This window comes from Doryrhamphus excisus, chromosome 2 (assembly GCF_030265055.1).
Source record: "Doryrhamphus excisus isolate RoL2022-K1 chromosome 2, RoL_Dexc_1.0, whole genome shotgun sequence".
Taxonomy (NCBI): Eukaryota; Metazoa; Chordata; class Actinopteri; order Syngnathiformes; family Syngnathidae; genus Doryrhamphus; species Doryrhamphus excisus.
The window spans coordinates 1,543,655-1,569,219 of record NC_080467.1 but is presented as its reverse complement, the minus strand read 5'-3'; the positions used below and the strand labels follow the sequence as shown (position 1 = coordinate 1,569,219).

The 25,565-nt window shown below is 38.7% G+C and overlaps 1 protein-coding gene across 1 annotated transcript in view; it reads right to left on the bottom strand.

Annotated features, from left to right (window-relative positions):
- Window positions 1–2,546: 2,546 nt before the first annotated feature.
- The window catches only part of LOC131114089 (gamma-aminobutyric acid receptor subunit pi), a 52,281-nt gene continuing 29,262 nt past the window's right edge, over window positions 2,547–25,565 (bottom strand). Inside the window, exons 3-10 of the mRNA XM_058064295.1 lie at window positions 22,253–22,365; window positions 20,435–20,502; window positions 17,874–18,091; window positions 12,612–12,694; window positions 8,680–8,817; window positions 6,665–6,817; window positions 6,297–6,487; window positions 2,547–3,880 (exon numbers count right to left, since the gene is read on the bottom strand). Coding sequence (XP_057920278.1) covers window positions 3,515–3,880; window positions 6,297–6,487; window positions 6,665–6,817; window positions 8,680–8,817; window positions 12,612–12,694; window positions 17,874–18,091; window positions 20,435–20,502; window positions 22,253–22,365 — 1,330 coding nt within the window. The 3' untranslated portion in view covers window positions 2,547–3,514. The remainder of the gene's footprint in view (window positions 3,881–6,296; window positions 6,488–6,664; window positions 6,818–8,679; window positions 8,818–12,611; window positions 12,695–17,873; window positions 18,092–20,434; window positions 20,503–22,252; window positions 22,366–25,565) is intronic.

Here is a 25,565-nt window from a genome sequence, read left to right as displayed (position 1 = left end):
TGGACTGTTACGTGTAAAATACTATATAGTCCGGCCCCCCGTCAATTTTGTTAAATCAATGCGGCCCGCAAGTCAAAAAGTATGCCCACCCCTGGCCTAGACATTCCATTCCGTTTCTCTCAGAATTCTGTGAGGAATACCCACGGAACATGGGATTCCTAATTCAGGCTGTTTGTTCCCAGTATGAATGGTGTCAGAGTTTTGGTTCGTTCCCAGTGAGGGTTGGATTCCGCCAAGGCTACCCTTTGTTGGCCTCTCGGGAATATTCTATACAGAAAATTCAACATGGGACACGGAAGACGATCCGAGTTGATGGGAATGTATGTGGGTGGAGCCAAATTCAGGGCAATCTCAGAAGAAAACCTGTTCAGGAGTCCGGAAAAGACTTGAGACTGTAGTGGGGGTTCACGTTCCAGGAGGACAACAACCCAAAACATAAAGCCAAAGTTTCAATCGAAACAAAACAACCCAAAGTCCAGACCTAAAGCCAGAATTCTGAAATCATCTGTCTGACTTTGAACTGTTTTGCAAAGAACTCAAAAATCCTATCCTTTCTACTTCACAATTGTCCCAAAAAAATATTTCTTTCAAGTTCAAAGGGTATGAATACTTTTTCAAGCCACTGTCTCAGAGGACATGTTGATCTGTTGACTGACTTCCTGCCACCATTAAAAAATGCACTTTTAAACCAATACTGTTTAGAATCTTTGGTTCACATCATCCGTAGCCAACCGGCATCACTCAATGGTGGAAGCTAGCAAAGCTAGCAAAGACTACATTGCATTAAGTTTGTGCTTTGTCTTATTATGTTTCACGATTCATGTATCACTGTAAAAGTGGCTTTAAATGTCCTTTATAGTATAAATCTGTTTTTTTTTTCTTTTTCTTTGTGCTCACTGGTTGGAGTGAAAGAGACTGAAAATGCAATGGAGGCAAACAGCTTTGCAAATGGCAACAATAAAAGGCAATACTTGACATGATGATATGGAATGTGCCCTGCGGTGTCGAGCAGGGATAGACTCCAGCATACCACTACGACCCTACTGAGAACGAGTGGTCGAGGAAATGGAGGGATGGATTGTACGATGTCAATGCAGTGCCAATAACCACGCTCATAAAAACCATAATCACTTTTTTTGTGTTGGCACTCTGGAGGCGGACGTTGAACAGATGCCGCAGTGAAGGTCATCATAGCCTCCATTTTCTCGCTTGCAAGTCAGCAAAAAACATTACAATTCCTCAGAGCGCAAGGAGAGTGGTGGTTTTTATGCGTGCGGATTTCGCCACTGTATTGACACCGTATAATAATTACTTAAGTTTCACAGAACTCAAAATGATCAAAAACTGAAAACCAAAAATATCCGTTCATTCCTCCACTGTACAACATAAATTGATATAAACATTTAAAAAGAAGTCAAGCAGCAATATAATTCCAGTATAAACACTTTGAGGACATAAAATGTTTTTTGTATATACTGTAGTTACATGAACTGGTGTTCAATATAACAGCAATACTGTTGCAATGGAAACCAGCATAATGTACACTTCAAAAGGCCTTATTACAATACTTGCTGTATAACTTGTATACAGCTGAGGATGAACTGCTTGGGTATATATTATATTTTTCACTGCAGTAAAAAGGCGTGTCCATGCACAAGAGATGGTCTGTCGTCATGGCGACCATCATTATACAGTATAAGAAAACATAAATAATACCAGTCAAACCTCCTCCAGTTTTCCGGCACCCTTCATGACAAAAGTTTTCGCCAGAATTTTGCACCACTTTTCATGTACCGCTTCGGTCTTTGTGTCCTTTTTATTGAGTACGAAGGTACCCCTCCCCTTCCTCTTTTTATTGAGTACGAAGGTACCCCCCTCTCGTTCTTTTTATTGAGTACGAAGGTACCCCCCCTCCCTCTTTTTATTGAGTACGAAGGTACCCCCCTCTCCCTCTTTTTATTGAGTACAAAGGTACCCCTCCTCTCCCTCTTTTTATTGAGTACAAAGGTACCCCCCTCTCCCTCTTTTGATTGAGTACGAAGGTACCCCCCTCTCCCTCTTTTTTATTGAGTACGAAGGTACCCCTCCTCTCCCTCTTTTTATTGAGTATGAAGGTACCCCCCTATCCCTCTTTTTATTGAGTATGAAGGTACCCCCCTCTCCCTCTTTTTATTGAATACGAAGGTACCCCTCCTCTCCCTCTTTTTATTGAGTACGAAGGTACTCCCCTCTCCCTCTTTTTATTGAGTATGAAGGTACCCCTCCCCTCCTTCTTTTTATTGAGTACAAAAGTACCCCCCTCCATCTTTTAATTGAGTACGAAGGTACCCCTCCTCTCCCTCTTTTTATTGAGTACAAGGGTACCCCTCCCCTCCTTCTTTTTATTGGGTACGAAAGTACCCCCCGCCCTCTTTTAATTGAGTACGAAGGTACCCCTCCTCTCCCTCTTTTTATTGAGTACAAAGGTACCCCTCCCCTCCTTCTTTTTATTGGGTACGAAGGTACCCCCCTCCCTCTTTTAATCGAGTACGAAGGTACCCCTCCCCTTTCTCTCCACTCTGCTGGCCGTCTTCACCAACCACAGTTTTCAAACATAAAAGTGATGTTACATTTTCATGTACACATTTCAATCGTCATTTATAAGTATTTCAAAATTATGTTTATTGTCTTTAAAATGTGTTTTCCGTTAATCTGGAACAGATTTACAGATTTTAAACAGATTTTTTTGTCTGACCTTTTGGAACTAAGTCGTAATAAAAACCAAGATAAATTAGGCTACATACGATACATACAACATTTGGCTGATTTGATTATGATTTTGTTATGAGTACAATATTTAGTGAACTCATTTAACAGTGACTGATATCAGTATAGTGCGGAGTTATGAGCTTTGTAGGAAATTGTTTGTGCTATTCCCTGTCACATAATTTACATAAATACTATACTATAGGAAGAACAAGACAGAAAAATATTGGGTTCTATAGTTTTTAAAACCCTCCCATCATAACTGATTCTTCCGCATCGATTTCTCCTTTTTTTTTTCCATTCAACGCTCTTCCATTTTTTTCCATTTTCCTCAAAAGTTGTACCTTCAGGCAGAGAGGAAAAAATGAATACGGTATCAATCCATCACAAGTGAGACTAAAAGAGGAACAACCATTCGTCCTGCCTCAGCACTGCTGGACATTTTAGCCATAAATTACAGCTCTATCTTCTCCGTGTTATCCGCTTACCCAGAGCGGCGACGCAATTCCGATAATTGCGTTACAGTGATAAATATGTATATACTTTATGTCACGTTAATGAGTGTCAAAGCTCACCGCTTTGCATCACGGAGGCTAGAACAGCTTAGAATTCAGAGTGGATCCAATATTCAAAGTTTGTGCTCACAAATGAAAGCAGTACCGAGGTTATGAAGGCATGAACCTTTTCCTTCCTGTGAACTCAAACATACAAAAACTCACCTCGTTAGAAACGCTTAAAGTATAATAAAGTCTAAATACTGTGATAAACGCTAAAAGTACAGATAATATGTCCAGTAAAGAAGGTTAACAATGACAAAAGACAAAGGGAAGGTGACTCTTGAGTAGTTGTCTATGTGATGCGGGTTCTTTATATGACAGCAGCTTATGAAACTGAGCACTTTCCGAAGTGTGGCCAGAAGAGTGAGGCACCAGTTGGTGGGTTCTGGCGGCGGCGCCTCGTGTTTGGGCTCGCTGCCCGTTGGGCTCGATGGGCTGGCGGCCAATTCAGTGGAGGCGGGAGCAGGAGCGGGACCCGTGTCGGGCTCCTTGCGTCTCTTTGCCCTTTCGCGGTGGGTGGAGATGGTGGTGACGATGCCGTTCATCTCATCATCCAAGTTGTGCATTTGGTGGCCGTACTGTAGAACAGTTAAAGAGAGCGTCATACTGGGACTGGAGACATCATCATAACTCAAATGGCTTTCGGTAGAAAGCAAACCAAACCTGCTAACCAAATACAATGGAACTTTGGTTAGCATCTATACACTAAAATACAGTAAATTTGCCACATTTTATCCTATTAATATTAATTTCCATAAGAAATCATGTAAATCTAATTAATTTGTTAAAAAATTGTTTAAAAATTAGGGCATAACAAACCTGTTTATGACCTTTGAAATATTTTTTTAACATTATAAGAACCCTCTAAGACATGAAATAACATCCCTATAGTCACCTTTACACTCGACTTGTATTACATAATAATAGAAAATAAGACATCATATAGACTCAAACATGTTAGCATTGTTACTACCCGTACTTCCTGCGGTGGCTAATTAATTAATGTAACATTTCTTTAATTTAATTAATGACCAATAGTGACTAGAGCTTGTCTTTCAATGTATTTTGTAAATGTCTTATATTTGTATTTTATTTAATTTAAGCATTGCTTTAAAATGTTTAATTCAGGCCAAACATCTTGCTAAAACATGCATATTTTTGATTAATAATAGGCTGTATTCAACCATGAAATTATGATTTATTCGGATATTCTGAAGAAACGGTGATTAAAGCCGCAAAATTGGAACTGTGATGGACTGTACAAGGTACCCCTCCCCTCCTTCTTTTTATTGAGTATGAAGGTACCCCCCTCTCCCTCTTTTTATTGAGTACGAAGGTACCCCCCTCTCCCTCTTTTTAGTGAGTACGAAGGTACCCCTCCTCTCCCTCTTTTTATTGAGTACGAAGGTACCCCCCTCTCCCTCTTTTTTATTGAGTACAAAGGTACCCCTCCCCTCCTTCTTTTTATTGAGTATGAAAGTACCCCCTCCCTCTTTTTATTGAGTACGAAGGTACCCCTCCTCTCCCTCTTTTTATTGAGTACGAAGGTACCCCCCTCTCCCTCTTTTTATTGAGTACGAAGGTACCCCTCCTCTCCCTCTTTTTATTGAGTATGAAGGTACCCCTCCCCTCCTTCTTTTTATTGGGTACGAAGGTACCCCCCCTCCCTCTTTTAATCGAGTACGAAGGTACCCCTCCCCTTTCTCTCCACTCTGCTGGCTGTCTTCACCAACCACAGTTTTCAAACATAAAAGTGATGTTACATTTTCATGTACACATTTCAATTGTCATTTATAAGTATTATAAGTAAGTGTTATAAGTAATCTAATTAATTTGTTAAAAATTTGTTAAAAAATTAGGGCATAACAAACCTGTTTATGACCTTCGATATTGATTTTTTACATTATAAGAACCCTCTAAGACATGAAATAACATCCCTATAGTCACCTTTACACTCGACTTGTATTACATAATAATAGAAAATAAGACATCATATAGACTCAAACATGTTAGCATTGTTACTACCTGTACTTCCTGCGGTGGCTAATTAATTAATGTAACATTTCTTTAATTTAATTAATGACCAATAGTGACTAGAGTTCGTCTTTAAATGTATTTTGTAAATGTCTTATATTTGTATTTTATTTAATTTAAGCATTGCTTTAAAATGTTTAATTCAGGCCAAACATCTTGCTAAAACATGCATATTTTTTATTAATAATAGGCTGTATTCAACCATGAAATTATGATTTATTCGGATATTCTACTATAACTGTGATGTGGTGAGGGATAACTGTAAATGATGAATAAAGTCAAGCAGTTATTTCTTGAATTCATTCATTCGTTTATCACCTCAAGTCCTTACTTTTCTTTCGATCTTTCGATAAAGTAACACAAAATGGAGATAAACAAAGTTGCAAGTCCCAGCATTTTGATAAAGAAGGTATGCATAACTGTGTTAGTTAGCAAAGAACTACAGAGTCACTGATGACATCATAGATGGTGCCAGTTTCCATGTATTTGCAGGCTCCTAACGATACAGCGCATCAAGAACACAGTTGGACTTACGCAATCTGTTTATGTATAACACAACATTGACTGCTAACTGAAGAATGTATGCAAACCGAAGCAAAAGTTCGACCTAAATTCAAATAAAACTCATGCAAACCAAGGTTTGAATATTTGTTTCTCTACGAGATTTCGTGCAGATTTTAAAAAGTTCATCCAGAATTCTGCTGTTCGTAAATGCAACTCAACGTTTGACTAATGTTTAACGTTTAATTAATGGACGTTACTTTCACAAGATCACCTTCAAGCACTTGTTGCTGGTGGTCAAATCTGCATTATTTAGCACAGATTTTAGACTTAGTTTTTCAGTACGCCGACTACCATTTACGACACAAAGTTTCGGTACCCATCCCGAATTTGAATGCAGTCAACTGCTACTGAGAACTTGAATAACTACCTCGATGTATAGCAACAGGAGTGTCTCACCATGAGCATGTGCGAGTCGCTATAGGTGAGGGTGCAGAAGTGGGCCACAGCGTACTCGATGAGGGCCCCAAAGATGAAGCTGAAGCAGATTCCCAAGTACACATCAATAGCTTTGATGAAGCAGTTGGCGTTGGGCAGCGAAGTGCGGGCCCCCATCATCAGCGTGGTCATCGTCAACACGGTGGTCACTCCTAGCGTGGAACACATTTATTTATTAAGATAAACATTTGATGTCAATGTCAATCAACGTATTATTATACAAATGGTTGCATTGTTCCTTTCTGCACTCGTCTCACAGTTTGATACCTGGTAAATTCAACCAAACCAAACGAGAAGAAAGAACTTCGAGAAGAAATACTTGTACATACCTATACAAATACGTGCTGGAACAGAGGACAGGGAAATCCAGAACGACACCCAAGAGAGGACAACCAGCAGGCTTGAGGGGACATATGTCTCCAGGATGAAGTACAAGATGCTCCTCTTCAGTTCAAAGTGGAAGACCAACTTTGGGTAGTGACCTTTCAGAAAATATATACAAAACATAAGCAAATATCTTGGTTGCACGGCGGTCGGGTGGTTAGCGCGCAGACCTCAGAACTAGAATCTCTGTGTGGAGTTTGCATGTTCTCCCCCGTGCATGCGTGGGTTTTCTCCGGGTACTCCGGTTTCCCTCCAAAAACATGCTAGGTTAATTAGCGACTCCAAATTGTCCATAGGTATGAATGTGAGTGTGAATGGTTGTTTGTCTATATGTGCCCTGGGATTGGCTGGCCACCAGTCCAGGGTGTACCCCGCGACTCTCGTGAGGAAAAGCGGTAGAAAATGAATGAATTGACACTGTTGCTCTGACTGGTGCTTGTGCGTTTCGCTGTACATTGCAGTAACATTACTGACATCAAGTGACCAGTGCGAAATACCATATATACCATATATCATCAGCAACAAATACCTAACATTTCCTTGAATACAGTGCATATTTTTTGACTACTGAAAGGCTGCCTTCAACCCCAAAACTGCATGACTTATTGATTAATATATTTTTGAAAAAGCCGCAAAAGTGGTGAGGGATTAATGTACTGTACATACCATTAGGTATGCTACACAATTTAGCATAAAGCTTAAGACAAAACTAGCAAGTGCTTTATAAATGTAATTCGACATCTAGTTTCCGTCTAACTGCATTTTATTAAATTACATTACATCAGTCAAAATACTTATTTAAAATAGAATGACTTCCATCCATTCATTTTCTACCATTTATCCTCAAGAGGGCAACTGGAGGCATACTGTGGCGGGGTACACCCTGGACTGGTGGCCAGCCAATCACAGGGCACATATAGACAAACAACCATTCACACTCACATTCATACCTATGGACAATTTGGAGTGGCTAATTAACCTAGCATGTTTTTGGAATGTGGGAGGAAACTGGAGTACCCGGAGAAAAAACCCAAAAATCCCTAAAAAAGTAAGAAATATTTTCTTGTCTGTCTCATACTACTATTCATTCATTCATTCATTTTCTACCGCTTTTCCTCACGAGGGTCGCGGGGGGTGCTGGAGCCTATCCCAGCTGTCTTCGGGCGAGAGGCGGGGTACACCCTGGACTGGTCGCCAGCCAATCACAGGGCACATATAGACAAACAACCATTCACACTCACATTCATACCTATGGACAATTTGGAGTGGCTAATTAACCTAGCATGTTTTTGGAATGGGGAAGGAAACCGGAGTACCCGGAGAAAAAACCCCAAAATCCCTAAAAAAGTAAGAAATATTTTCTTGTCTGTCTCATACTACTATATCTTTAAAAAGTTTTTTTTCTTTAATAATTCAACTTTATACTACTAAAATCATGTTTTGTTTTGTTTTTTTCTTCTGATGTTAATTTTTTTATTTTCTCTCAATATTTTGACTTTATACTTGTAAAATGACTTCTGGGTTTTTCCATTTTTTTGCTTTTTTTTCTGTTTTAGTTTTCTTGTATACTTAGTATATTTTTAGAATGTTCTATGGACTAATAGCAAAACAGCATTGGGTCGTAATTGACCCCAAGCCGTACTTTGGATATCCCTTGGCTTCAAGTATCATAATTGATATTTTTATCAGTAACTCTATGATACGGTACATTGGAACGTAACTGAATATGTATTTTCAAGCAGAAAAAACAGACTTTTTTATTCACAAGGGAATATGCTCTGAAGGACAACAAACAGTTAATGGCCTTCATGTCATTGGATCAAAAAGGTGTTTAGCCTCAGGGCTCATCACAGGCTCAGATGCAACCAGGGTTCTACTGGGGCGTTTGTGACTCGGTCATATACAGTACATGCATCACATACCATGAATGTGTACAAGTATTAAGAGTATACAAAGTTACCGGTTTCGTAGATAGCCTCTGACACGGAGGTGTAGTGGTCCTCGACTGTGTACTGAGCAAGCTGAAGGGTGTCCAGGCCGCTGACAGACTCATTCCCCCTGGTCCAGTAGAACATGACATCGTTGATATTGTAGCCCCCTGGAGAAGAAGAAACACATGAAAATGAATCAAAATATAGCACTGGTGAGGACACCTTGGAAAGTGAATTAACTACTGTACTAAGTTCTACCCCTCCCACGGTCGGGTTATTATGGGATTACAAGTTTCAGTTGGCGGTAAAGTCCCTCTTAGAGCAGTTCAAGCGCGAAAGTCCTCAGAAAGGCTATATTGAAGAGGATGTGTTCCCCTTGAGGGGCATCTACTGTGGGCAAGGCAATACGACATTCAAAGAGCCGCAACAGTACCCCCCCCCACCATCCATTTCCCAAAGATTCAATCATTTTGCCTCCAGCAAATAAACACGACACAATACGGCCGAACAATTTGTTTGCTGATCAAATTTGCAATTCCACTCAACACAGTTCCACAATCGGGCGAACAATTTTTTTTTTTTTTTTTTTTCAGTGTTCCTGATTCCCCTGGGATTATCCGTGTGGTCTATTGTACACATACAGTACACACAGTACATACAGTATACAGTTTCTCTCTATTGCAGACCTGCAATATAAAATAAAGCAGCTTGTGCCCACCCACCCACCCACACATACCCTTGGGGGGGTTAGTGGTGGAGCTGCTGAATGGCAAATACAGTAAACCTCGGATATATCGGATTCAATTGTTCCCACTGGTTTTGTCCGATATAAGCGAAATCCGTTATATGCGTATACCGGAAAATGTCCGTTTTACGCATATATCGGATTTATATCCGGTATATGCGTAAATGGGATTTTATCCGTTATAAAAAGGCACTTCCTTGACTATGTTTCCAATGTACCTGGACGCGCAGGCAACGCTGCAAACGCTGCAAATGACGTCGTATAGCGGCCTGTCACGATTCGGCGAATCGGAGCGCCACGATGCGGCCATCCGATCGATATATGCGAGGGAAATTTCATGGAAATGCATTGGAACGGGACTGGAGATTTTGTCCGAAATAGGCGAAATCCGTTATAAAAAATCCGATATATGCAATGAATTTTTATTAGAAATGCATTACAGAAAAATCGGTTCTTTTTTATCTGTCCGTTGTGAGCGAATTTCCGATATATCTGAGTCCGATATATCCGAGGTTTACTGTACTTTCTTCATGTACTTTGAATGGCTTCAGTTGTAACAACTGCAGTTGGTCAAAGATTGTACAGTAATGTCTGGATTATCAATTCTAAAACCGACGGTAATAAATTAATTTCAGCAAAGTAGGATTCCTTATTTGTAAATGGAATATTTGTAGAATATTTATAGAAAACCTGTTTACAGCCTTCTAATTAAGCTAATTATTTCTAATTATTTAGCTTTTATTGTTTTGATAGTATGATGTAATTTTCTGTCATATTTGTACATTTGATTGTACATGGTAAATATTGATTTGGAGCATGCCTCCGCCTTAGTGAATAAATATTTGGTCCATGTTTATGAATATTCTCATTCATCCAAGTCAGTGTATTCACAGGGCATTGAATCGATGATAGCGGGACTATTCCGGTGAAAATACCCAGACTGGAGCTGTCTTATGTAGTTCTGAGTATGAACTGATGAAATCTGCTCACATGGGAGGCAAAATGTCTTCTAAGACAACCGAACAGTCCAGTTGAGATCGATTCGATGCCCTGAGAATACGATAACCATGAACACGAAACCTCTGCCCAGATGTTAATATTTAATATGTTCTCAACACAGTGGAATCAATGTTGTCAGAGTTATCAAGCAAACAAAGTTTGACACAAATAGGAATTGTTAATGGATATGGATTTGTGATGAAACACACTAATCATAATGCATATTGCGCCAGCCTTAGAATCCTTTTATAACCCAGATTGAATATTAATTCAATAACAAGCATAGCCACTGCTCACATATTCTCAAATATCACAACGATAGGGGTGTGTAGTTGTGTAAAACTACACTGTATGATGTGATGTGTTCAATTTAGTTGATCTAATGTCTTTAGCTACATAAGAAGAGCAACATACGTTATTCAAACCACAATCATAACAATAGTATTAAATCATAAACGTCTGCAGTGATTTTATTTAATACGTTTTTGTGCTTTCCCTTTTATTCCCTTGACTAGTTCTTCTTATTTTGTAGTTCTTCCTGGTTTGGTCCACCTTGTTTGGTGGTCCACCTTTTACGCTCCTGTTCTTACCCACCTGCCGCTAATAAAGTCAAAATATGGCAATAAAGTCATAATTATGAAAATAAATTTAGCAAGTTTGCAACAGATATGCAAAAACAGCTGTCATTTTAGGAGAATAAAGTTAAATTAAAGTTTTATTCTAACTAGAAAAAGTCATAATTTTACACAAGAATTATGTCATAAAATTAGGAGGAGCATAAAGTTGAAAAAAAATGCATGCTTTCAGTTTTTAAATATGTGCAGAATTGAATGTCTTTGGTGTGTTTCCCACATTGTTCACCAGAGGGCGCAAAAGATACAAAAGAGGGCCTAAAGTGTCGTGTAGCTGCTGTACATTAATTACCTGTCATGGAGCCATGTTATGGAATGCTTGAATAATTAACCGGAGCGTGCTTAATAAAGGGCGATGGTTGATGATTCAACAGCTATTTGTTCTCCCTATCTTGGCTTGACAATTATGGGAACATCTCGTCGAGGAGATGGAACTAATACTGGTAAAGTATTCCTTGAAAATGATATTGTTCACACCGCCACTAAATATTTTAGTGCAATCCTGATATTAAAGCTCGGTGTCTCCCGACTTTCTGCATAACTTTGAAAGAGATAAATCTTTGACAACAAATTAACACATGCGAGAAAGGTGGGAGAATAAAGGACAAGAGAAAGAAGAGCGAGATGAAAGAGGAACTTGAAGAAAGTGTAAGAGACGAGAGGTGCGGATATTTAGCCAGGATTTCTCGAGGCAGCGGAGGAAGGATCCATCATCCTCTCAGTTACTTAACTTCAACCTCCAGATGTCTTTTTGTCTGTGAAGGAGGATTGTGGCTCCTTCGCTGCTTCATTTGGCGCTTGAGGTCTTGGTGGGCTTTTGGCAGGGACCACAATAAGCTAAGCCTGCATGGCTGTCTTTTACAGATCACGAATGACGACAGATCAGAGAGGGTGGATGGAACTCCTTTTTATATATATATATATATATATAGTTTTTTTGCACATAAAATTTCGTTTTATAAACCCGTGCTGGGCTGCACAGTGGTCAAGTGGTTAGCGTGCAGGCCACACAGCTAGAAAACCAGAGTTCGATTCCACCCTCGGCCATCTCTGTGTGAAGTTTGCATGTTCTCCCTGTGCATGCGTGGGCTTTCTCCACATTCCAAAAACATGCCAGGTTAATTGTCGACTCCAAATTGTCCATAGGTATGAATGTGAGTGTGAATGGTTGTTTGTCTTTATGTGCCCTGTGATTGGCTGGCCCCCGCCTCTGGCCAATCACGTATCAGTATACTCTCAACGAGGCTGTCAACCCGTTGCAGGGGGTTAGTATATAAAACCGTATAACAATAGTCTGACTCACTGTGTCATCTTACTATGAACACTACATGACAAATATACAAATAAGTACCAATATGAGTTTCAAATGACAAACTATTTAAAAACTATATAAAAACTATATAAGTTTTGCCAGAATGTTTGGATCTAAACAACACATTCATTGAGGTGCTGCGATGGTGTCAGCCTCCTCTGGGCTCCGTCTGGTGGACAGAGGACACTTTTCAGCACCAGCAACCATTTTCGATGCTGCCTGTGCATTAAAATAAAGTTCGGATGTGGTAGTGCAGCAAAAAGGAGGACTTACAGCTCTCCAGTTGGAGTGTGCAGGTCTGCTTGTCCATTGGGTACTTGGTCAAATCCATGTTGCAGGCCACAGTGGTGGTAATCCTACAGGACACGAATGCAGCGTTTGTTAATTTCAACTGAACAGTGTGTTAATGAAACGCATTTGCAAGTGATTATATATAGATTTCAACTGTGAATAAACACCAAAAAAAACAATCATCAGCAAAAAATGAACAAACAGTATATGTATAGATAGATAGATAGATAGACTCCCTTTATTGTCATTACACAAAAACACAGTAGTGAAATTGCCAACGAAATGTCATTGCCTGGCTCCCATATAATAACAGACACAAAAGAAGATAAGTAATAATAAATAATAATAATAATAATAATAATGTGGAGAATAAATAGATAGAATAGACACCAAATATGAACAACATAATGTAAAGTACAGCGTGAACAGTAAATTGCCCAAATAATTTAAATAATTTAAATAAATAATAATAATGTAAGTGAAGGTAGAGGGGCTTATTTGGCATTCAGCAGTCCCACTTTTTTTCATAGTTTGGCTGGTGCTGTGACTTATATGTAAAAACTTTATACTGCATAAAACAGTATATTATACTGTATATGTGCTGCATTTAAGTTAAAATGGGATTATGGTTTGTTTTTGGTGACACCCAGTGGCCGCAATAATTCAGTGATTTGAGCTCATGACGCAGTTAATCGCACAAATTGAGTGATACAGAACATACGGAATAATTTCTAAAAGTCTTTTCCCTTGCAGATGAAGTGATCTGCCACGACAGATGTCATAAACGTATGATTTTCAGTCTATTTTTATTCATTTCTCGATACCCAAATGAAGTTTAGGTTTTAAAATACGCCCGTTTGATATGTTTTGGTGTCATTTTACGTATTAAAAGTATCTTCATTGAAAATATTCTGACATTTATGTATCCTTATCCTTAAAAATATGACATATATTACAATTATAGTTTTGAGTTCAGTCTGTACAGCACAGATAAATAAATAGATTTGATTAGTTTCTCAATAGTATTTCAAATGGGGTGGGGTGAGAACCTTTTTGTGCCGCGGGGGAGCATGACAGAAAATAAATGAGAACCACTGGTGTAAACATTGCCCCCCCCCCTCCCCCTCCTCTGGCTTCGTCTTCTTCTCTTGTGTATTTAATCTTGTCGGGAGCGGTGCCATGACAAAATAAATAAAATAAGCGTTCTCTGATGATACTGTAAATATCAGTAAACTTATATTCCAGTGCGATTTACATACCGTGTGTTTGTTTCCTCTTCACTACGCACTTTTTGACTCAGCCGACTCCAGAGTGACTAATAGTCTGGAATATATGGTAATTACAGCAAGTCGTGCATGACTTAAATAATAACTGATGCACTGCGGGAAAAAAAAAAGTCCATACTTCTGTTATACATTTCTGCAAGAATTAGATAGTTAAAATGATTTTTTCATATACTAGCTTGATGCATAAGTCCAATATTCTAACAATGACAAACATGCATTAAATGTAATTGTTTTGTATGCAGAGTTGATAATGCCTAATAATGATAAGGCACATTTATGATATTTTTTTTTTCAAATAAATTCTGAACAGCAACCCTGTCCGTCTAAATTACTCTCCTGATTGTGATTTTATCACTGGCCTTTTAATGTGAATGAATCCCCAGACGTTGTTTCAATGAATCTCTGCTCCAAACCACTCTACTGTACATTTATCTCAGTGCTTTCTCATGTATTCCCTTAGGCAAAGCACTGAAACATTTACCAAAGCGCAAACACCTCATTCCTCACCGCACTCTTTCCTCAGCCACAATTCCCAAAGGTAGACCCTGCCACCCCCATTCTTTTGGCCCGCTTCACTCTCCCCAGGATAAGCTACAGTACTACAGTAGTGTGCGCGTATACAACATGGATGAATGAATGGATTGCCACAATAAAAGTGAAGAAAAATGAAAGGGCGATGTCTTTGTATGGCGTGTAGAAATATGATTAGGGGTTCAGGCATGGGTGATCAAAGTGCATTGCAGGGGCCGTTTGTGGCGCGTGGCTGTTTTTTTTTTTTTTATTATCCAGTAGAAATTTCTAAAAATATAATTTAACAAGAAAACAAAAAAAGAGTTCCGAGAATGATGTCAAAATATTAAAAGCTGTATTTTTATGAGAATAGTGTTATAATATTATTAGTAAAAGTAGCATTTTAATAGTATAATGTTAAAATATAAAATTCTTATGACAAAGAAGATTTTTTTAAATAAAAAAAATATATATTTTAATTAAAAAAAATTAATATCTAATATTTTTTTTGAATTGTAATTTTTGGTGACAATTTGAGAAGAATCTTCTTCTTTCTCTTTGGGCTTTTCCCTTCAGGGGTCGTAACAACAAACAAATCTCCTCCATCCAAACATATGTAATGTCCCTCTGATGTACTCCTTCATGATCCTATCCATCCTGGTCACTCCCAATGAGAACCTTAGCATTCTCATCTCTGTTATCTTCAGTTCTGTTTCTTGTCATTTCTTTAGTGGCACTGTCTGTAGACCAAACAACATGGCTGGTCTCACCACAGTTTCCTTTCATTTTAGCTGAAATTCTTCCTCCTCCTTTTCACAATCTCCATTGTTCTGAACTGTTGACCCCAAGTACTTCAAATTCTCCACTTTCACACGAGAATAAACTCTGAATATTATGAGTTAAAACAATGTCGTAGTAGCAGAGAGTTGAAATATTAAAGTATTTTTCGTAACATTATGAGAAACAAACCAAACAAAATGAAGTTTTGTTCTTGAAATACGTATAACTGGTTTAGAAAATATCAAAGTGCATCCTTTCACTTTTCATTAAGTGGCCCATTGGGACCCCCTTTAGGTTGGGGCTGGAATCATTGTTCATCTGCATGTACCATGCAACTGACTGAGGATGAATGAGAATGGGGCGGATAGAAATAAGACAAACACACAACAGACACGCCCTCCTGGCAGCAGCGTGCCATCCATTATGAGGGATGTAATCCGGTGAAGCCCAACTCAACTGAGTGGGAATACCCAACTCAATTTCGCCACTGCAATATATCCCCATAAATGTCTCCCCGCTTTGTTGATTGCGTAGCTGCCAATTGCAACCGCGAGGATGACTCCCATGTGAAATTTGACCTCTTTACTTTGTTGTAGTTCAGAAGAAGTTCACAATCATTGGGTACAATATCTCAAATTGGTTGGCGAGTCGAGGATTCGGGACTGCAGACTGAGTCTTACATAACCCATTGATAAAGTTAAAGAATACTATACAAATAATAATCATAATCATCAGAATACTCTCAATTTTGATCATTCTACACAACTCATTAATGTTGTGTAATCTTGTATACAAAGCAATACATGTTAGAAATACGCTATAAGGCTCGCTGAGCTGCGTTCACATCTTCAATTGTTCCATGAAATTATATTCATTTATTGCCAAAAGTCTATTACTATGTTCATTTTGTAGCATGTCTCGTTAATGTACTGCTTCCAATGGTGTATGTTAGATTTAGCCATAACAATGTCATCTGCCCAGGGCCTTCGGAATCAGTAGTGCAGGCCCATGTCACATGCAATCAATCCGATTTCAAACTCATCAGTGCCAACTTGCTGTCAGAATTTTTGTGTCGATTGTGATCAATATTCCATAACACCCAAAGTTACCAATGTAACTTGAATGCATCATTACATGAATGGCAGCACTTCATTGTTGTTGTGACATGAAGAAATGAGACAGATATGGAGTTGTTCATCGGTACATCAGAGTTATTTAAAAAAAAATATATGTCAGCCTGAAAAAGATTTGTTTACCACTTTGACTGAAAGTCTCGTGTGACGTATTTTATTTATTTTAATTTTTGTCATGGGCCGTGGACAGTAGGTCACACAGTCAGCAGATTGAGTTTCTGCTTGGGCATCTTTATGTGGAGTTTACATGTGTTTTCTCCCGGTACTCTGCTTTACTCCCACATTCCAAAAACATGTTAGGTTAGTTGGAAACTCCAAATTGTCCATAAGTATGAATGCGAGTGTGAATGGTTGCGACACGCATAGAAGATGGAGGTTTTTTTGCCAGAATAAAAATTGTTTCTGTTGTGTAGAGGTTCGTATTTTGTAGTTGTTGATGTATATTATTGATGGTTTCTATAATTGTGACGTAGCAGGGGTCCTACAGTAAACCTCGGATATATCGGACTCGGATATATCGGAAATTCGCTCACAACGGACAGATAAAAAAGAAACAATTTTTCTGTAATGCATTTCCAATAAAAATTCATTGCATATATCGATATCGGATTCTAACTCATTTTCCTTAGTTAGAACGCTTGTGAATAATGGGCAAAATTCCACAAGTGTGTGTCTTCTCGTATTTTTGTTTTCAGTCATGTGCACGTGTTGGACAACTTTGATTGTGCTATGTGAGTGTGTCAAGAAGGCCTTCTATTAGACCCGATCTATAGGTGTAATACAGTAAACCTCGGATATATCGGACTCGGATATATCGGAAATTCGCTCACAACGGACAGATAAAAAAGAACCAATTTTTCTGTAATGCATTTCCAATAAAAATTCATTGCATATATCGGATTTTTTATAACGGATTTCGCCTATTTCGGACAAAATCTCCAGTCCCGTTCCAATGCATTTCCATGAAATTTCCCTCGCATATATCGGATGGCCGCATTGTGGCGCTCCGATTCGCCGAATGGTGACAGGCCGCTATACGACGTCATTTGCAGCGTTTGCAGCGTTGCCTGCGCGTCCAGGTACATTGGAAACATAGTCAAGGAAGTGCCTTTTTATAACGGATAAAATCCCATTTACGCATATACCGGATATAAATCCGATATATGCGTAAAACGGACATTTTCCGGTATACACATATAACGGATTTCGCTTATATCGGACAAAACCAGTGGGAACAATTGAATCCGATATATCCGAGGTTTACTGTATTATGAAGTGGATTGGGTTAGTCTCCACGATCCACCCGCCACTGTGAGGACCGTTGCTGCTTTGACAGCGTAGAGTTCTTTGTATTACTCGATCGTATGCGCCTCCTCACCTACAATCCATTGATTGCAGCATTGACACAACTCCCTGCTCTGCAATTACACCTCAAACTCAAACCCACATTTCTTCATGAGCTTTAGCCAATTACTAATTTAAAAAAAATAAAAATCCAACAATCAATAAACCAGCAATTACGTTCATTGTCTGACCTCAGCGCATAAAGGACGGTCCCATTTGGGAAGATGCGGATCAGTCTATTCTCCACAGTGATGTCGTGAAGAAAAGACTTCTTCGAGTCCACAATGAAGGTGTCAGGAACCCAGAGCAGCTCCACTAGCCGTCCATCCAGGCTCAGGCTCTTGTTGCCTTCAAAGACCAAACGCTCATCTGTCCAGCGCTGCCGTAGGAATATGGTGGCCGTGTAGTCCTGAAAGATGGAGGCCCAAAGGTCATAAGAATGCTAATGGACTTCTTCACGAAGCAGGTCCCAAATATGCTGACAGACAAGTAAGGTTTTCACAGACTATGACATTCCTGTGTACTTTGTGAGTATTTTTATTGTTGGATATTGATAGCCTCAGGTCTCTGAGCCCCTTTGTGCCTAAAGCAATTGAATCCAGAACATTACATTAAGTCAGCAACTTAGCTACTGTGCCCGAGAGCACACAGCGGGGTCCACGTGCCGTGTGTTATTATGTGTGGATCAGTCTCGTCAGGGTTGATGACTTTGGATCTTCCCGCTGTGTTTCTTCGTTGCTCATGAAATGCGATGTTCTGCTAATGTCAGGTAAGTGATGGCAAAGGTTCAGATAATTGCTTTACAAACGGGGTTGAGATGGCGGCATTTGTTCGGTTTCTGAAGGGCTCGACTGGAATGGGCAGCAGTCAAGATGGGGTTTATAGCGTGGGGGTCTTTTTTGGGGAAAACACTTCCTAGCTCAGGGGTGTCCAAACCTTTTTCACAGAGAGATACTGAAAAATGAAAGGATTCTAACTCATTTTCCTTAGTTAGAACGCTTGTGAATAATGGGCAAAATCGTATTTTTTTTTTCAGTCATATGCACGTGTTGGACAACTTTGATTGTGCTATGTGAGTGTGTCAAGAAGGCCTTCTATTAGACCCCATCTATAGGTGTAATACAGTAAACCTCGGATATATCGGACTCGGATATATTGGAAATTCGCTCACAACGGACAGATAAAAAAGAACCGATTTTTCTGTAATGCATTTCCAATAAAAATTCATTGCATATATCGGATTTTTTAGAACGGATTTCGCCTATTTCGGACAAAAACTCCAGTCCCGTTCCAATGCATTTCCATTAAATTTCCCTCTCATATATCGGATGGCCGCATCGTGGCGCTCCGAAGCTAGCTGACATTCTGAGACGTTTTAAAGCAGAGGACATTTTTAATGCCGACAAAACTGGGTTATTCTGGCAAATGCTGCCAGAAAACACCCTGGGATTTATTGAATGAGATCTTAACCTCACTATTGGAAATAACGTAGGCCTGACGGGCGTAACAGGGCCTAGCTTAATTAACAATTTGTTATGCTCAGAGTCCAATAAAGTTAAATTCTCATTACCTTACGTCTCTTTTCATTGCCCAGTCCAGGTACATTGGAAACATAGTCAAGGAAGTGCCTTTTTATAACGGATAAAATCCGATTTACGCATATACCGGATATAAATCCGATATATGCGTAAAAAGGACATTTTCCGGTATACGCATATAACGGATTTCGCTTATATCGGACAAAACCAGTGGGAACAATTGAATCCGATATATCCGAGGTTTACTGTAATGCGATCTAAGACTTTTATAGTTAATTCTTCAAAGTGTAAAGTCAAAATACTTTATTCATGTACATCAGGGGTGGGCAAACTTTTTGACTCGCGGGCCGCATTAATTTAAGAAAATTGACGGGGGGGATTATGTAGTATTTTACACGTAACAGTCCATTTTTACACCTATATTTTTACACATATTTTACATGTAAAAGTGTCATGCAATCTGCTATATGTGCACTTTGAAATCATTTATTTGATGTAAAGTGTGTTTCTCAATGTATTATTATTATTATTATTATTATTATTATTATTATTATTGTTATTTTTATTTGAATTATTATTATTATTATTATTATTAGTTATAGTAATGTTATTATATTATTATTATTTTGTTATAATAATAATATTACTACCATTATTATATTAATATTATTAACAACAATATTAATATAATAGTAGTATTATTATCATTATTGACAACATTATTATTATTATTATTATTATGTGCTTGTGTCCGTTTTTACAGGAGCATTTTGTAACAGACCACATCAAATAACGAAATTGATAAAGCAGCTACCTCAACCATCAAAAAATTGGCCCAAGCCACGATGCCAGGTTGTATGTTGAGTTTAAATGAAATATTTGGAAAAAACAGGCGGGCCATATTGAAACACTTGGCGGGCCGGATGTGGCCCCCGGGCCGTAGTTTGCCCACCCCTGATGTACATTGTGCATAATACAGTCATATAATAAATATACATTTAATTCATTTTTTTTTCATTTTTTTGTTGTTCTGCCATTGTACCTTTGTATAACATAAATCATGCGGCAACAACTGCAGAATGGCACAATTTTTTTAACATTTGCATTACAAATGATATACGGGTGCAAAAATCTGTCAGTGCTATGTGTTTATATATATTTGTATTAAGTGTGAATCAAAGCCGTAATAAACACAATGACAAATATTGTCTTACCATGTTGATCTCTGAAATGGTGTCAATGCTGGCGATGTCCAAGCTCATACCGACCGTAACAGGGCCATCTAGAAAGAAAGAAGAAACTGTATTCTTCTGCGTCTCATACATTAAATACATATACAGTATATTTGTCATTGAAGCGTAGCGCCTTATTGCTTATGTTTCTCGTATCGTGAATGTATCTGTACCTGGAATGGCATTTGAGTGAAAGAAGAGTTCTCAGTTGAACTGTTCTGTTAACGTCTGATATTGTTTGCGACAAAAAGTTCAAGTCGGACATCCGCTCTTTGGAGGTCGGAATGTTTGTCATTCGTTGTTTGTTATTCATTGCATGTCATTCACAGCTCGACTGTAAAGTTGTCTGGTACAGTTTGCCTCATTGCATCCCTGTGTCCAATGCTAGAATGGAATTCTGGTGTAGGCTTTGGTATTGTCTTGTATACTGGTGGTGATTGAGAACCATGCCATCTCAACTTTTTGGCACAATCAACAACTATCATTCGTCGAGCGTGAAATTCCTTTATGGAATTCCAGTTGTGACCATTAAAAATGATTTCTTATTTTTCCTTATTTATCATTTCACAAAGAGAATTTAATGAGCCCTGTGGTGCCCTCCGTTTCTCTGCGGTTTACGCGTTAGTATTCAATGTATTCCACACAAGATTGTTAGTGTGGATAACACACAAACATAATACAAAGCTCTGCAATCTCTGATAATCTAAATGTGCATACATTTAGAATCCTGGCAGCTAAATTCTTTTTTTTTTTTTTTAAAGAAATAGCAAAAAACGTCTGAGCTGAGTCAGAAGAATCCTAATTCTACCAAAACTCAAGGCTATTTTAGACTAATTCATTCCCTCGTTTATCGCTGTTAGATGGTTCCAGACCCGGCTGTGAAAATATTCCATTTGTAAATAAGGAATCCAACTTCACGGGAATAGTATGATTCATAAATAAATCAATTTTTGAAAAAATGTGAGAGTGAAGCGGGGACTGCTGATGGATTACTGTACTGTACTGTACTGTACTGTACTGTTTTTTTGCCATTCACTGGTGGCCCTGGAGTGTAATCCCAACCAAAAGCGGGGCTTCACTGTACACCGATAATTGAATCCTTCCATTACGAAGAGAGAAGAATGATTAACTACTAAACATGTATTATATGGTATAACAGGCAAAATAAGACACAATCCACATTGATCTGCTCGTAACGCCTGTAGCAACTCATACCTTGTGAAATGCAAATATTTTGTTTGGCATTTATGCATTATACTAGAATAACAGCTAAAAAAAAAAACAGCTAAAAAAGGCCTGCAAAGACATAAAAATCCTAAAATCATCATAAAAATCACTCAAACCCTCCAACAATCTTTTATGGTTTTATATCCATGCCGTGGCCCTGTAGTAACAGGTATATTCATGCTAACATAATACTTACAGTATTTTGCCATACATTTTTATAATTGTAAGCATTACCGGAACTTTTAGAAAAAAAAATAGCAACGGTGAGCCGCACGGAGCAAATGTGAAGGCATGTCGGAAAGATGTGGTATTGAATATGATTGGGTCATATTGCAGCAGGACTCTAGTCTGGTTGCGCATTTGTTAGACCTCTTAGTAGTTATTATTATGGGACAAAACCATTGAGGAGGATGTCAAATTTCCCATACGATTTCAGCTTCGTAGAGTATAGTTATTGTTTTGGTAAGTTGAAATGAATACTTTTTTTTATCAAGGGAATTACAATATGACTTCCCTGTGGAATCAATATTTCCCAAGGCATTTTTACAGGTGACGTGGTTGCAGTTTCCTTACTGTCAAAGAAAGGCCTCAGGTACTTGTTATATCCTTTCATCAGCTTCTGGATGGTTGGAGGCAGTATTTCTCCTTCCTTCACTTCTGCATTGAGCATGGTGCTCTCCAATAACCTGAAAATGACAAACAAAGCAAAACAGTGAGGCAATCCTGATTATTATAAATTTTGTCATGCTTCTGTATTATACCAGGCACATTTTGTCTCCTGTTTACCGTATCTGGTATTAGTTTGGTTCGACTGCAAAACCTAAAAACACATATTGAGGGAAGACTCAGCAGGATACAAATTGGATTAAAGAAGAAAGCTCATACATGAAAGGCTTGTTTCAATTGTTTTGAATCATTTTGTTTCGGAATATTTTATGCTAAACACGTGTCTCCCATGCTCATGCATTTTAATTGGTGGCTTTCAAGAAAAGCACGGTCTTCTTTACCATGAGTGCTATCCTTTAAAGGCTCATTGGAGTGTGCAAGATCATTATATTGCGAGAAATTGCGGCATGCAATGGAAAAAAAAAAGATTCTTGTTTTTTCCCTCATCAGCGGTATGTGTTTGTGTGGAAACTGGCAAATAAATACCAAACACTTTCTTGTGGAGAAAAAAAAAAAAAAGCTCCTAGGCACAGGCGATGATGTAAGAGGGGAACGAAGGCATCGAGATCAAGCCGTGTGCAGAGATAGGAGTCGTTTTCCCTCCACAAGCTGACAGAATCGGATTCCTTTCTGTCGTTTTTATACTTCAAAGTAAAAATTTGTGATAAAGACAGCAAAAAAATAACAGGACTGTATTTTTTTTTTCACAATGTCCATCAAATATAAAAAAAAAAAAATACACAGCCGACCAGAAGTATTGCAACAACTGAGGCCATTTTCTTTATTTTTTCTGGTAGACTGAAAGCATTTGGTTTTAAAAAGATGAATGTGAGATCATAGATTGACGTTTCAGCTTTTATTTATTTTAAGTATTTACAACTGGATCGGATGCACAACTTGGAAGACACCACCTATTGTTCGAACCCACCCGTTTTTCATTTGAGCAACAGTATTGACTGACATGTGTGTTTTGTTGCCCAGGTATGTTCAATCAACACATTGATCAACAGATTGGGTAGGATGGGTTTTGCCTGTGTGGATGGCATTTAGAGGTGAAAACAACATGAAAACCAAAAAGTTGTCTGTGGGTGAAAAACAATCAGAACCATTGGCATTGCTCCTAGAGAGTACAACCACTTGGATCGTCCCGAAGAAGAACCACTGGTGTACTATGTAACAAAAACATGAGGATTCGAAAATTTGAATAGCTGTAAAGAATGATCTGTTACAACCTGCAGAGGGTGGAAGTGAAGGCATCACTATGCCACTAGCAAGGAGAATAAGACTACTCATTTCATGTCTTTCTAACCATCAAAATCTTGTCACTTTACGTGAGCTTTTGTGCAAACCCCTGCAGATCGACACTCTGAAACGACGTTGAGATCCACCACAACACCATCCAAAACCACAGCGCTCGTTGGAGGAGCTATACTGTGGAACCGCCAAAGGTAAACAAGCCATTCACTGGTGGTATTGCAGTTTGTTCTAATTACAGAGCCACGTTTCTATTGATGTGAACAATAAAGTGTTGGACCGCCACAGATTTAGAGTTCTCTTCGCCCTCGCTCACAAACAATTTGTAATTTTGCATAGTCGAAAGTGCATCAGAATGCTTAAGAGAGTGCTATTAAATTTGCAAGCGATAGCTAACAACTAGCTTAGCATAGTGCAAACAGTTATCAAACAGAATGAAGCCTTACTCACGGTCGAACAAAAAAACTTCCTCGACCCAGTGTGTGCGCACCACTGTGGAAGCCTGCATTGAGCCTTTGCTTTAAGTGGGGGTCATTTCGTGAAAAACACATAGCAAAACAGGAGATTCAACCTCAGATCTTCCCGATGTCCTGACTGTGTGGCCATCATTCTAATCGGTAGGCCACTTTGCGGCCATTAGCCCGTCTAATAAGAGCTGAAGTAAAACACCCAGAGCTCCCGAGCTCAGGCCAAACGAGGAAGTTTAGCGGAGGAACAGAGAGCAAGATGCTTAAAGAACTCTGCAGAAATCCTAAAATAACATCACAGGACCGAGGGGAAGCTCTTCCCATTGCTGATGTAGAAGCACATTTCATCTACCCTCAGAAGGAGACTACACAAGTTAGATTTTTATGGGAGGTATGCAAGGAGAAAACATGTGCTGTTTGCTACAGAACATCAAACCAAATCTATGGACAGATGCAGCTAAGATTAAAACCACAGTATTTGATCAAAAGAGTCTCATACCAACTGTGAAGCATAGGGGTGGACAAAAGAATTGTTTAGGGCTGCTTTGATATAGCAGAACCTGACCAACTCTCTGTTATAAAACTCATTATGAAAACTTAATTTCTATTTGATGTGCTTGGAGAAAATATGAGACCATATCTTACACCAATTCAGCCTTTTCTTTATTCTTTTATTAATGTTAGAACATGCCTTCCAAGATGACGTAATGCAGGGCTCGACAATAACGATGTACCGATGGCCCGGGGCAAGTCAAAACAAAATTGGGGCAAGTAAATCCAATCATTAATATTCCCGTCGGGCAAGCGGTTCTTGTTGGGTGTTGGTAAAACACGGACTGCGTAATTCCGATGGTAATTTGCAAAGCAATCCTTGCAAATCTTGAAATGGACCAATCAGAATCGTTTATTTAGACCGCGGTCCGTAATCCACAAATCCGCGTTTTACCCACACCCGTTCTTGTTCGCGATCAACCAATCAAGTGATCGTTTTACTAGGAAAACATCTATCACGGCGTCCCTGCCAACATCGTCTAATTCTTCAACAACTTCTGAAGGAAAACAGCAAAAAGTGATGAAGCAGTGCCTCCTAAACAAGTATTTTATTAGCGGTTAGCAAATCAAATGATGGCAAAGGTAAGTGAATCACGTTCCTGTGACAATTTGAAGTGGTCACAATGAAACACCACCCATTAGATCCAATACCAAGTGCTGATTTTGCACAAGCTACAAAATCTAGCGGTTCAATTTCTCTGTGGATTTTTCTCACCTTTGCTTCACAAATTATTGTTTGACCATTGAGCATTTTTTTTTCCTGGATTAAAAACACTTAACTAGTACACAAATGTGTCTATTCAATAATGTTTCATTGTGGTGCACAACTTATAAATATCACTGCTTACTACGACTACCATGTGTAAGGTAGCGTGTCTGAAAATTTGTGGAGATGTATGTTAAATACATCTCCACAAATTTTTAGACATTCCTTCAAATACAATGCA